This window comes from Syngnathus typhle, linkage group LG13 (assembly GCF_033458585.1).
Source record: "Syngnathus typhle isolate RoL2023-S1 ecotype Sweden linkage group LG13, RoL_Styp_1.0, whole genome shotgun sequence".
In the NCBI taxonomy this organism is placed as follows: domain Eukaryota; kingdom Metazoa; phylum Chordata; class Actinopteri; order Syngnathiformes; family Syngnathidae; genus Syngnathus; species Syngnathus typhle.
Window position 1 is genome coordinate 10,517,842 of NC_083750.1, and position 12,781 is coordinate 10,530,622.

The window sequence follows — 12,781 nt, forward strand, 5'->3', positions numbered from 1 at the left end:
AGAAGAGAATTAGGGGGGAAATTTTGAATTAAGCAGAGGCGTTCCTTCAGTGCAATGAAAAATACCTCAAAGGACTGCTTTTGGAATTTGTCTATTTCGACCATAAGCTTTTCTCTCTCCTTGGTCAGGTCGTTGATGAGAGCCTGGAGCTCCGCTGTCCTCTTGTTGCTATTCTGAAGTTGGACGTGCAAAGCTGAAATCTGAGATGCGTTTTCCCCGTCAACAGTGTCCCTGCTCATTCTCAGCTCATCCCTCTCCTGCCTCAGGAGCCTCAGCTCCTCCTCCTGCCTCTGTCTCTCCATTGTCACGTTCTGAGTCAGAGCCTTCAGACGTTCTATTTCGACGGTGCATTCGTTGAGGTGGCGGCTTTTGTCCTCGATGGTTTTGTACAGACTTTCATTTCTCTGGTTGAACTCCACAAGTTGGAGTTGATCTTGGTGGACCTTCTGTTTCATGGCCTTCAACTCGGCGCTCACGGCCGCCAGTTGGTCTTTGGTGACTTTGTGCTCCCTGAGGCTCTTATCCCGAGCCTCCTGGAGAGCTCTGAGGTCGTGCCCGAACTTCTTTTCAGTGTTTGAAGCCTCAACCTGGATGGACTTGAGGCTGGTGATGGTGGTGGTGTACTCTCGGCACGTTTTCGTCACCCTCTCCAGCTCCGACTCCAGCCTCTTTCTGTGTGTGAACTCCTCTTGGGTTGCCTTCTTTTGCTTTTCCATCTCAGCTCCCATGGCATCCAGAGAGCCTTGAAGTTCTCGGATACGGCTCTGGAGCCTGACGGCGCTCTGCTCGGCCTTGTTCCGGTCACTGGTCTGCTTCTCCAGCTCCACTCGAGTAATGCGAATCTCCTTCTCGGAAAATTGCAGCTTGTTAATCATCTCCAGGCAGGATTCGTTCTTCGCCTTGAGCTCTGCCTCCGATTGTCTCAAGTGATTGATTTCCAATTCCAAGGCCCTCCTCTTCTTGCCTTCTTCGTCAATATCCCGGGTGAGCATGCTGATCTGCCGGCCTTTTTCTTGAATGTTTTTGTTAGCCTCCTTTAGTTTGAGCTCGTCTTCATCTCTCTGCTGTGTGAACTTCCTGATTTGGACCTCCAGCTCACTCCGCATCCTCGTCTCTTGGGTCAACGACGTCCTCTGCTGGTTGGTCTCCATCTCCGCTCTGTTTTTTTGCTCTTCGGCGTGGGCGATGGAGAGTTTGAGCCTACGCAGCTCATCTTCGAGATCTCGCTTCTCGGCGACGAGCTTCTCGTACAGGTGCCTCAGCTCAGCCGAGTCCTCTTCCTTTTGCTGCGAGGCCTTCAGGATGGTGGTCTTGGTGACGTGGATCTGGGTCTCGTACGTTTGCTTAAGTTGACTGATCTCCTGGGTGCACTGTGTTCTTACCTTTGAAACCTCTGACTCGGCATTGCGGCGACGAGCCGCCTCCTCCTCCAGCAGTATCTTCAGCCTCTCCAGCTCACGCTCTTTGTCCTTGACCGTCTTTTCCAAGTCAATCTTGAACCAGTTGAGCTCATCCAACTCTTTCTGTCTGCGGCGAACAGCCGCCTCAAACTCTTCCTGTTGGCTGGTGTAGCGCTCTTCGGCCAGCCTTTTTTTCCTCTTTTCTTCTTCCAGTTGGTACTTAAGGCGGTTGAGCTGGTCAGTTAGCTCTTGGATCTGGCTTTGGGTACTGTCCAGGCTCTCCTTGGCAACAGAGACTTGGATGGATGTGGTTCTCTTGACTTCCTCCAGATTAATGAGCTGGTCTTTGGACTGGCTGAGCTCCAGCTTGAGACGGGCCAAGGCATCTTCCAGAGATTTGTTTTTCCCGCCAGAATCCCCGAGCTGTTCCTTGAGGCGCCTGATCTCCTCCTCCAGCAGCTCAATCTTGGTGTTCCTAATCTGAAGACAGAAAACCACTTTAGATCGGCTTGATCATTCACTCGCCGTGAAACGTTCTGGCACTGCCGCTTACCTTCAGCTCTTCCATGTTCTTCAGCAACTCCCCAAGGAACTTATAGTAGTCACCTGAGCGAGTAAGGAGCTCAATGTAGTTGGACTGGATGTCCGATGCCTGATGAGAAACAAAATTCCAGAATTACCTTTCCAACAATGATAAACTGAAAACAGGATGAGGTGTCCTTGGTTCATGATGACAATCCGTTGCTATCTCATTAGCTTCTAAGCAAGTGTACGTAATGAAGTGACCAGTGAAGACATCCTTACCTCCTGTCTAACAACAGTAGCAGGGGACTTGAGCATGGTTCTCTTGATGGGAATGTTGAGAAGCGTTTCCAAGCCGGAACTGTAGGAAGCCAACTGCAGTTCGTAGTCCTGAAAAGGCATCCGAACAGAGATGAAGATTGAGCCAACCAAGATGATTTTCGTTTCTACGAAGACACGCTTGAAGCCCGACCAACCTTAATGGAGGCAGCGCAGGTGTCGGCGTGTTTATGGACATCCTCCACCTTCTCCTTCTTGCCTTTAATTTCACCATAAAGTATCTATGGAAGGGTTGACAGTTGAATGAAACTTTTCCATTGTAGCTACTTGATATGCAAACAAGGAAGCAGGGGATGGGTGGAAACATGCCTTCTGCTGGTTGAGGTAGTCCGTGGCCATCTGGATGTTGGTGAGCTTCACATTCTGAAGGACATCCTGGCGCTTCCGGGCATTGTTTATCCACTGGTCCATGGAAGTACTGCTCTGATGATGAGTTTGCAGCTGCTTCTCATGCTTCTCCAGATCCCACAATCTGAAAGAGGAAGTGAGCCAGGAGGAAGGATATTTTGTAAGAAGCCAAACAAGAATGGAATGTGAAAGTGGACTTACCGGGTGTCGATTTGTGTTTGGATGCGGCGCCAGCGGTCAGAGAGTTGACCCACCAGTTCTGCGTATTTGGACAAGTCCACGTCACACCTGTGGAAGGACTCTGAGACTTGATCGTTACATTGAACCGCTTTGGCTAGCGCCGACTCCATCGCAGTTAGCAGGTCTTTTTTGTGGTCCAGCTCGATCTTCATTTGCTTTGATAGAATTATGAAAAACATCATCATCATCTGAAATCGTAAGGAAACAAAATTTAATGTGCAGTGTGAAAAAAAACCTTCAGAGTGCTCTGGTAGTTATCCAGCTCTCGCAGGTCCAGCGAGGCGGTCTCTTTTTCCGTCAGGCGGGCCTCGTGGACTTTGACAACGTCTTCAACCTGGAGAAGAGTCTCGAGCAAGGACTTCAGCGCTGACATTCTGTGGGAAATCATTAAACAGCACAGAAATGAATGTGGAGTCTGTTTTTGTATTTTTCTTTTTCAGAAGGAAGGCATTACCTTTGGATATAAGCCGAGTAGAGACCCTGAAGCCCTCCCAGTTTCTGGCTGATGATTTCCAGCTCTGAACGGAGGAACTTTGCTTGCTCCGAATCGGGAGGGATCCCTTCCAGCTGCTTGAGAATCTTCTCTCGTAGGTGCAGGTATTCGTCGTGAATGTAGTCCAGGTCTTGGTGCACAGTCTGGACATCAACATTGTATGCGACCCATTAAATCCAGCATTTTCCTTTTCTATGGTGCTTATCGTACAAATAAGTCAACGAGCATTCACAACTGTGGAGTCGAGCAACAAAGCAAGTGTTTTGTCCTTAACTCACTTGGTGGCAAAGCACTACTTTTGTCTAAGTGAAGCTCCTCAACTCACTCTTGTCCTTTTCCTACAAATGAATGAGTGCCGCACCTGCAGTTTTTCGATGTGCACTAAGCAGTCCTGCAGGCTGTTTTCCCCCGAGCAAATGTGCAGATGGCTGGTGAGTCCGGACTCGGACAGTTCCAACCTCCGCCGGAGCTCCTGCAGACTGCTGAGCAGTGTGATGCTGAGGGCCTGGATTTTAGGAGGCGCAGGTTTTTGCTCCTTGGCATCGTCTGCAAATGAAGACAAAGAGAAGACTCATTCGAGGATAACCATTTGACAAATCCAGCACGAGGGTCATTTATGGCCAACTCACTTTGGCCGGTCACCTGGATAACCAGGGTGTCATAATGGGTCTGGGCTCTATCAAAGTGGCTCTGGATGTTGATTTTATCCTCTTCCCTGAAAAGGTCGCAACCTTGACTGGTGCGCAGGAACTCTTGGTAATGGGTCTCCAGCCTTTTGATGATGCTGCGGTACTCCTCGGGACGCATTTTCGATATCTACCGTGCAAAGGGCGACACGTGAGGTGAGCAAAATCTGGAGCGGAGTCAAAGTTCTCATGGCTTACCATGGACACTGTGAGAGAGTTGATGTAGTTGATGTCTTTCAGGCAGTACTGCCACGCGATGAGACTCTTGATGTTAATGTATAGCTGATTCCAGATGGCAAGGATGGCCTCGTAGTACTGCTCATTCCTGGGGAACAAGTCCAAGATAGGTAGTTACACAGTTGATGAATCAAGTCAAACATTTTTGTCCCGTCGCTAATCGATGGCTGGAATAATTCAGCAGCAAAATCTCCATTCGGGGTGCTGCCACCTACTGGTGACTGAAATTAGTCCAGCTTGCTAACATCGCAACTCACCTGTTCTCCAGGTTTGGTCATGTGATGTATTATTATATGCCTGGATGCGAAATAATGGTCTTACTTGGCGGCGAGGCCGATGCTGAGGGGGTTTGGCGGGGGGATCAGCAGACACACGGAGGGAATCAACATGTCCAGACCTCCTGGTCCGGTCACGAGCCACTTGCTGCGCTGCGAGTTGTCTTTCAGTATGCCCTCGTTCCCTTTGAGAATCCCTTTCTACAAAAAAGAAAAAAGATCCATTTCAGCACTCCATATGTCGGTTCTACTGTCTTCTCGTGAGAACCAAATCTACTCACCTGGTCCTGTTTGAAGTCACACAGTGCCTGAACCATGATGGGGGTGTTGGTTGCAGTCGGTTCCTCCGGGTTGCGGGGCTTCAGCCTCACAATTGTCTTGGACTTGTTGACCAGGCTTTGAACTTGTCTCTTATGCTCCATGATGCGCTCCTTCTCTTTCTGTAGACAGCGGAACTTATATTCAATGCACCCCCCATAAAAAAGAAAAAAAAAACAGAGAAGCAGATTAGCAATCGCTACCTCCAGAAGTTTCACGAGCTCCATAAGGTTTTCCAGTGGCGTGTTCTTGTTGCATGTGAACTTTTTCTGGATGTTTTCACGGTCCTTCCTCAGCTTTTCGTAGGTCTCATTCGCCTCCTTGAAAAACTAAGCAGGAAATTCTATTCAGTTTTGATCATATTTGACAAATCTGGTGCTATTTTTGATGAGCGCTTACTTGGCTGTAGGCGGCGTTCTCCTTCAAATGAATGTGAATGCACTTGGTAATCTGGAGAAGCCAGCTCCACTGGGTCTGTAAGGTGTCCATGTAGGCCTGAGGAGGACCAACATTCACATTAGTACAGGAACACACATACTCAACATGATCAGTGGGCAGAAATGGAGAAACTCACTTCAATCTTATCAGAGGCCGGATGGTTGTTGCTCAAAAGGCCGTCAGCTTTCACTTTGAGCTTGTTTAGCTCCTTCTCCTTCTCCTCCAGATCTTTCATCAGCCTCTGTGTGAAGAAGGGGATGAAGATGTGAAGGGGAAAAGAATGCACCAAGTAGGAGGAAAAGGAAGAGCGCGAGCTTACCGAGTAGCTCTCCTGCTTCTTGGGGATGTACTGCTCGATGTTTTTGTCCCCCCAGTCGAAGACCAGCTCTTCCTCCTCCTTTTCGTTCACCCACATGATGGCACGGAAGATTTCCTCAATGATGCTTTGCAGGTCACGCAGCTGATTCACTCGGCCGTGTGACATTTTCTGTGGGTGAATGCACACCAAGTCAGTTCAAATCTTGCACTTTTGCTTTAAAATTATATATTTTTTCCCCAAACCTGCAAACTGTCCCATTCTTGTTCCATGATGTAAAGGTTGGACTTGTCGCCCCTCATGCCCTAAAGACAAGTCCATTTTTATTGCCTTTTTATTTTCACATATGAACTCAGTTAAGAGGAGCTTGAAAATACACACATACGCACACACAAAAGGTCACAGTAGGGTTAAGTAGAGCAACATTGCGTACCAGTTCGTCACGGGCCCGGTCTACTTCCTGGCTCCTTTGAATAGTGCTGTGGAATTTGTTGTGGCTCATGATTTGGTTCTCAATCGTGGCAGAGTCGTCCCCCCATGGAGCCGTCTGAATCATGCGCTGCAAATGTACACAATAAAGCGTTCTATTAATATGTATACATACATTAAAAATATCGGGGAATAGGATTTTTATTGCATCGTAAATAAATGCCCCCGATGAAGTTCTCCAAACTGTCCCATTCTGCTCTTTGGCCACTAGGTGGCATTATATCCCCATGTTTCAAACAGGAAACTATTCCAACTATGCCTCTCTTTGTTCGGCCCTGCTCTTTTGATAAGAACGACCTCTGCCTGTCCCTGCACTTTACTCCCGTTTTTTTTTTCCACTCTTCTCTTTCGAGTCTTTGTTCGCACGCCACTCCCTCCTTCCATGCTTAGTGGGCCGAAGCCACACAGGACGGCCTCTTTCACCAGCAGGACCGACACGGGTAGTAAAAAGCAGTCAGATCACATCAGGTGTTTTTTTCGTGTCAGGAAGCAGTATTCTAGAGGCGGGGGGAGGTTCTGACCAGGGCGTTTTCCCCAAAACATTTTAGACCGGCCCATTCCTTATAACATCTGTGTCAAATTTCACACTCATTTACTGTTCTTTTTGGGCCTCACGTACACACGTAGCTTCGCTCCCTCCAAAACTGAGCCGCCATATTCCCCGTCATTGTTTCACTCCTCGGCCTGTGGATCAGGTTTTGGCACTCTGTCAAGACGGTGTCAGTTACCATCAGGTCCGAGGGAGTGATAGGGAGAGCGTGCACTCTCCTCCTCCTTGGGTCATGCATGCATTTATCCACGTAGCTTGAGCAACTTCAACACGGCACCTTCGATTATGTCCAGCGTGTTGCAACTTGTTTTTACAGCAAGAGTAAAAAAAAAAAGCAATCTTGTCGAAACATCCGAATATGATCAGAACACAAAATGTCAATAATATCAAACTGGCAGTTTGTTGTCTATGTATTTAAATTTGCTTTTATTTTCCCTCGCTGTCAGTGGTCAAGTGTTTTCCCCGGCCATTCCCATAAAAAAAAGACTGCGCTGGGATTCCCGCTGACGACATTTCAACAATCGACACGGTGTGCTGTTTTACCTTCTGCTGGCTAATCCAGGCCATGGCGTCTTTGAAGAGCCTCCCCCCTTCGGCGGAGGCGCCCATGCTGCCGGCGGAGGCGCCCATGCTGCCGGCGGCGGCGCCGCCCATGCTGGCCGTGCTGCGTTTGATGGTCATGGTTCCCATGAATTGCTGTTGGACACCGCCGTACATGTGCTCCAGCTGGTTTAAACTGTGAGTTGCAAACAAATGCAATGATGTTCAACCTGACTGACAATGCCCAATTTTTTTTTTTTTTGGTGCGCTTAGTAGGTTTTTGTAGCTTACCTGGAAAAGACGTCATTGGGAATGCGCATCTGCTGCAGGTCCATGCCGTACGTCTTCAACAGCTCCATATGGTCGGCGGCCATCATCAGCATCTTCTCTGCTTCCACGGGAGGTCCTCCCTGGCACGACAGCGGCAATGAATAATGTATAAACCACCCTCATCAGACTGGTATGCCAACTTTTTGTTGATCAGTCAACAAGCAAGCGCTCATCTGCTTTGTGCTTATTTCTAGCAATGGATTTCGAGAAGAGAACTTACGCTCTGCAGGATCATCTTTGCTCTTTGCAGGTACTCATGACTCATGGCTTTCAACTGCATAACTTTCTCCTGAATGTCCTCCACACTGCAATACCAGAAAGTAATAAATATTCGGATCTTGACAAGGCAACTTTCATTAAAACGGCTGCCAAGACAAATGGCTATCGCTTTCACGTTATGAGGTTTTTTAGCACATAGTCTTTTCAAACCTTTATTGAGCAGAAATCCTTTTTTAATTTTAAAATTTTTTTAATTATCTATATATTAGGAAAAAACACTGTCAGTTCACCACAGGACACGTCATAAAAAGTCAAAAATCTCATTTGTCGCCATCTAGTGGAAGCTTTTAATTGTTCTGTGGTGTCAGTATAAGTCAAGGGCAAAGACAGAGGAACAAAGGTACAGTAGTTGTGATGGATTATTTAATATTTAATGCCATTGAAATATTTGCCATAGGAAATTGTGTGAAGGCTCAAACATTGAAAAAAAATCTTCATAACAAAATAGTATTATAGTGTTATTAACTATACAATGTTATTATGTACAACAGTATAGCCTTCATTCAGGTATAATGTTTTTAGTATGCTGAAATTCATAAATGCTTCAGATTTCTTTTTAATTTAATGTATTGTGAAACCAGCCGTATCTTTTTCTATGGTTATCATCCCACTTACTGAGCTGAAGACTTTCTACTGTGTAAAGTAAACAAATAATATAAACATGAAAATAGTGTCATCCTCAATTCTATAGGAAACATTTCAAGTGCCATTTTATTTTTTTAACCATGATATACCATTAAAAACTGTATACAATTAAGTTTCCTGAACTTCATAAAAACTTATCAGTTGAGGTGTTATTTCTGTTTACCATCCCACAGTTTGAATTATTGACCTTTTTATTGTAAAAATAGAATAAAATACAAGTCGAACCATTCATAGAACAGGGCTCGTTAATAAAACATTAATAGCTACAGCTTGCAAACGTCCAAAGGTCTGAGTTAGATCACGGCAGATGGGAATTAGGGAGGGGCGTTCCGAGCATTTCCTCTGTTATGGTCACAACCTTCCTTAAGCAAGAGGATTCCATGGTATCAGTTACCCCATAGTCATTGCGATAATAGTTTGTTTAACATGCTGATTCAGCACAGTTCCGACTATTCCCTTTTTATTTTTCCCCTCTGCTACTACTACCGCTTTGGCTTTAGTCTGGATTCTAATTGTAAAAAACATTCTAACAGTTTATTATTATTATCTAATTTGTTTTTATTATTATTATCGTTATTATAGCTTTTTTTTTAAATATATAAATGATGTGCTTTGGAATTGACATGTTTGATGACGTTTGAGCCAAAGCAACAGGTAGTTATGGAGGAACCTCAACTTACCTTATCATTCCTCCTCCGCCACCGCCGCCAGCTCCCATGCTAACTTGCATTTTGCGGCCGCCGGTGCCACCTCCGCCGTGCATAGAAGACCTGGAGTAGGTGGTCTTGTAAGCGTAGCCGCCGTCCCCCATCTGGTATTCCCCTCCTTGGAGACCGTTGCCAGATGTAAAAACGTCGTTTCTCATGTAGCTTGACGACAAGTCCGGCCGGGAATTACTCCGCTGGCCCATAGACGCCAGTCTGGACGTGGAGCCGCCGAACATGCTCATCTCGGCACGGGCTGCGAAACCTTTTTTTTATGTGGGGGGGAAAGAAAATCAGCCAGATAGGTTTTAGTGTTTTGGGGGGGACAGACCGTGCGCCTTTTTTCCCTGCGTGGCCGTCTCCTGGTGCGCTGAGTTCGGTCTGCTGTGAATAGGCGGAAGCTGCGCGCTTTTGGATCGCAAAGAAACCACACCTTTCACTGTGCGTGCGTGTGTGCGCGCATTTACGAAACACTCTCTCTAGCTGTCAGGCAGAGGACTGAACTCTCTCACTGACATTTTACTGCGCATGTAAAACTTTGTAAACTTAGGGAATTGCAAGCGCGCATAGCGAAAAATAACTGGGAATCGGACTTCGGACTGTGATTTGGAAAATACTCAAAGAATTAGAAAGCAGACTTATTCAATTAAAATCTTTATCAATGTTTGTGTTGAATTTGAGTGAAGCGCTCCAAAAAGTCCAAATGATTTGTCCTACGTCATTCAGACTGCCTGCAAACATAAATTTCCTGTGTGGTGACTTTTCTGTTGGCGTCAATTAAATGAAGCCTCAGCAACAATGGAGGAGGGGGGGGGGGGGCGTTAAACTGATAGCGGTGGTTTCATCAAGAATGTGTCGTCCCAGGTTCAACATTCTTGAGGTCAGAAGGAGGTCCATTTGAGAAAGCAGAGGCTGTCGAAAAAGTCAGTGACAACCGGGACCAGCCCTTCCCTTTTCGTCTGTGCTGCGCGCTCACGCTGCCTAATTGCGCCGTTTGCATGCGGCCACATGCAGGTAGGCGTGTCAGGAGTGCGAGGGTGAAGCACGCAACTTAAGTGTCGAGAAAGTAACCAGTTGCTGCACACATGCGTGTGTTTATATAGACATGCATGCATGGTATGAGGGGCCGCCTGGGACAGTACTAAAATTTGCATTTCAGTAGCGCGAATGAGGCCCCTCGTGTCCCCATAAAACGTCGGCAGCGACAGCAAGAGACAATGCGCCCTGCGGCTTTACAATTGCTGATCTATTGCAAACTACAGCGTCTTGTAGTAAACGTGTGGGAAAGAAAGGAGGGGGGGGGGCATGGCCGTGCATAAGAACTGGAAGTTCTCAGGAAAACCAACACCCGGAGGTGGAATTCTACTCCTCTTCCTCGGACGCGCGCTTGTGGGGGGCGTGCTTGTGCGTGTATTTGGTATTAACGACAGCGTAATCTCCATTTCCCCAAAAAATGATGACTGTCTGCTATGAACCACCATTTCAAGAAAAGCCAGTCTCACGCTCAACACACCCATCACGCAAGACACACCCAGCATTTTTCTTCTTTTAGCGCAGGTGTTTTTTTTTTGTTTTTTTTATGTATGAAGCTCGACTTGACTGAACTCGTTTGAGAGCTTTGGCAAATGTGGAATGAACAAGTGAGGCCTACGAAATTTGCAACATTTTTCAGGGCTTGCGTTGCCAGGATTTAACGTGTTCGTCACAAAATTCCCATGTAAAGTCTGACAAGTGAAAGTTGAACCTCCCCCAGCAAGATTCTTTCGACTGAAATGATAAGAATCTATTTCAGAGAACAAAATATGTTTTTAAGCTAATCAGTAAAAAGCTCTGAGTTGTTGTGTGAGGGGTAAATGTTTAACAGAGTTTGTTTTCTAATGGGTGGAGGCTCGCCCCTGTTTTGCAAGCCAGTGAGGAGTGACAAGCCAGCATTGTGACAGACAACACCTAGCTGCTTGACTCCTCCACGCTACAATTTGCAACGACTGCCGCACCACCTTGTGAGACAGCGTGACCTCATTCATTTCCAGACACTCATGCTGACATCATATGCTGAGTAGACAGAAACTATATGAAAAGATGTTTTCGCCCCAATCTCTATGTAGGAACCTGACGTTATCTCATTTGTTACCAACAAACATGTCCTGATTTGACTGGACAAGCCCAAATGTCTCGGTCGTGACTAATCGCCTCTTTGCAGGAGCGCTGATGAATGTGTTGTTGTGCGTGGGCAGCATGGCGACGTAGTGGTTAGCAGAACTATGGTTCAGGGTTTGAATCTTGGCTCCCTTTAGTTTATATTCTTTTGTAACATATTTTAGCATCGATAGCAGCACGCTAGCATTGCGGTAACACGATAGCCTCGCACTTGAGATGTTCTGAGTTTGAATCTCACGCTTTCCAAAAATATCGCATCCTGTTTATTTGGTCTTTATCTCTAAGATAAACAGTCGGTCGGCACTGTTTGCTATGGTGTGAATTTAATTGCATGCTCGTAAACACACACGCAGGCGGGCGCACACACAATGTGTAGAGTTTGTCATGAACCTGTCAAGCAATACGTTGCAAAATCCGTGAACAGGTGGACTCTGAGTCCTAATGGTCCTATTTTATGTATCTAGCACAAAGTGCAGTCTAAATCTAAGCATGGGTGCATTTTTTTTTTTTTTGGGAGGCCATTTTCGTAGTCGGGTGCAGGTAGAAATGGGCCTTTGCGCCATTGTGGGAGTGAACACACCTGACTTGATTCTCAGCCAATCAAGCAGCTCCCCTCATTCCTTTTAAAGTCAGCGTTGCACGACTTGCGCCACAATTTAGACCTGGTTTAACCTGGTCTAAAATGCAATCTACTTTCACGCACTAAATTGACAGGTCTGTCTGCCAGAACGCAAACTAGATTTGCCTGGGCATGAAAATGAAGATGTGCCAGTCTACTAAAATATGGCCCCTGTGTTTTAATCAGTCCGAATAAAAACCTCATACCAGCTCTTTGTGGTCAAATACCAAACTCACTACAGACACACCCTGGAGTTTTTTGTTTTGTTTTTGTTTTTTAAAATCTTTTGTGTATTACACGTGTCGAGCCGGTTTAAGAGTCATGACCAGACAGTCTCTCACTCTCTTTTTCTCACGCGCACACACACCTTGAGTCACTATATGGGCACATGCAAGGGCGGCTCCTGACACGCCTGCATCAGTTGCTAGGGAGGTGAAGAATCCAAGTTCAAATGGCAACAAACCACACACAAGTGGGACGTAAATGCAGGCACGACGGTTGACAGGTTTCTGTTGGAGCCCAGCCAGGTGTTTTACCTATTAAGTGTTTGCACCAGCCTTGGCTGAAGGGCGTGTTTGCATAATCAGAAAGTTATGTCTTTTTAATTGTTTTTCTGCTTCACAGGAAGATATACAACAGTTTAAAATGCTTAAATCTGAATTAATGACTGCACACAATACCATGCACATCAGGTGCTTAAAACGGCCATATACTGTACTTACTGTATTTTTTTTGTTTTCAAAGACACTGAATTGTACTAATTCTGAAAACGGTCGGTTACTCCATCCTTCCTGCAGGGGGCACTAATGTGTAAGAAACCATTCGGCAAGTTTTTTTCCCCCCCGCTGAGCTCAGG

The 12,781-nt window shown here is 46.2% G+C and overlaps 1 protein-coding gene and 1 long non-coding RNA gene across 2 annotated transcripts in view; one reads left to right on the top strand and one right to left on the bottom strand.

Annotated features, from left to right (window-relative positions):
* LOC133165423 (uncharacterized) overlaps window positions 1–7,235 on the top strand; it is a 17,663-nt gene extending 10,428 nt beyond the window's left edge. Inside the window, exon 3 of the long non-coding RNA XR_009717595.1 lies at window positions 7,098–7,235. This is a non-coding gene — a long non-coding RNA (uncharacterized LOC133165423). The remainder of the gene's footprint in view (window positions 1–7,097) is intronic.
* The window catches only part of dspa (desmoplakin a), a 13,341-nt gene extending 3,902 nt beyond the window's left edge, over window positions 1–9,439 (bottom strand). The window contains exons 1-23 of the mRNA XM_061295065.1: window positions 9,126–9,439; window positions 7,742–7,826; window positions 7,483–7,601; window positions 7,195–7,387; window positions 6,046–6,171; window positions 5,858–5,917; window positions 5,616–5,783; window positions 5,433–5,537; window positions 5,258–5,353; window positions 5,062–5,187; window positions 4,822–4,980; window positions 4,587–4,741; window positions 4,227–4,353; window positions 3,972–4,158; window positions 3,704–3,888; window positions 3,304–3,485; window positions 3,085–3,223; window positions 2,811–3,004; window positions 2,571–2,733; window positions 2,399–2,482; window positions 2,205–2,312; window positions 1,954–2,052; window positions 66–1,880 (exon numbers count right to left, since the gene is read on the bottom strand). Coding sequence (XP_061151049.1) covers window positions 66–1,880; window positions 1,954–2,052; window positions 2,205–2,312; window positions 2,399–2,482; window positions 2,571–2,733; window positions 2,811–3,004; window positions 3,085–3,223; window positions 3,304–3,485; window positions 3,704–3,888; window positions 3,972–4,158; window positions 4,227–4,353; window positions 4,587–4,741; window positions 4,822–4,980; window positions 5,062–5,187; window positions 5,258–5,353; window positions 5,433–5,537; window positions 5,616–5,783; window positions 5,858–5,917; window positions 6,046–6,171; window positions 7,195–7,387; window positions 7,483–7,601; window positions 7,742–7,826; window positions 9,126–9,394 — 4,944 coding nt within the window. The 5' untranslated portion in view covers window positions 9,395–9,439. The remainder of the gene's footprint in view (window positions 1–65; window positions 1,881–1,953; window positions 2,053–2,204; window positions 2,313–2,398; window positions 2,483–2,570; window positions 2,734–2,810; window positions 3,005–3,084; window positions 3,224–3,303; window positions 3,486–3,703; window positions 3,889–3,971; window positions 4,159–4,226; window positions 4,354–4,586; window positions 4,742–4,821; window positions 4,981–5,061; window positions 5,188–5,257; window positions 5,354–5,432; window positions 5,538–5,615; window positions 5,784–5,857; window positions 5,918–6,045; window positions 6,172–7,194; window positions 7,388–7,482; window positions 7,602–7,741; window positions 7,827–9,125) is intronic.
* Between the last annotated feature and the right edge of the window lie 3,342 nt (window positions 9,440–12,781).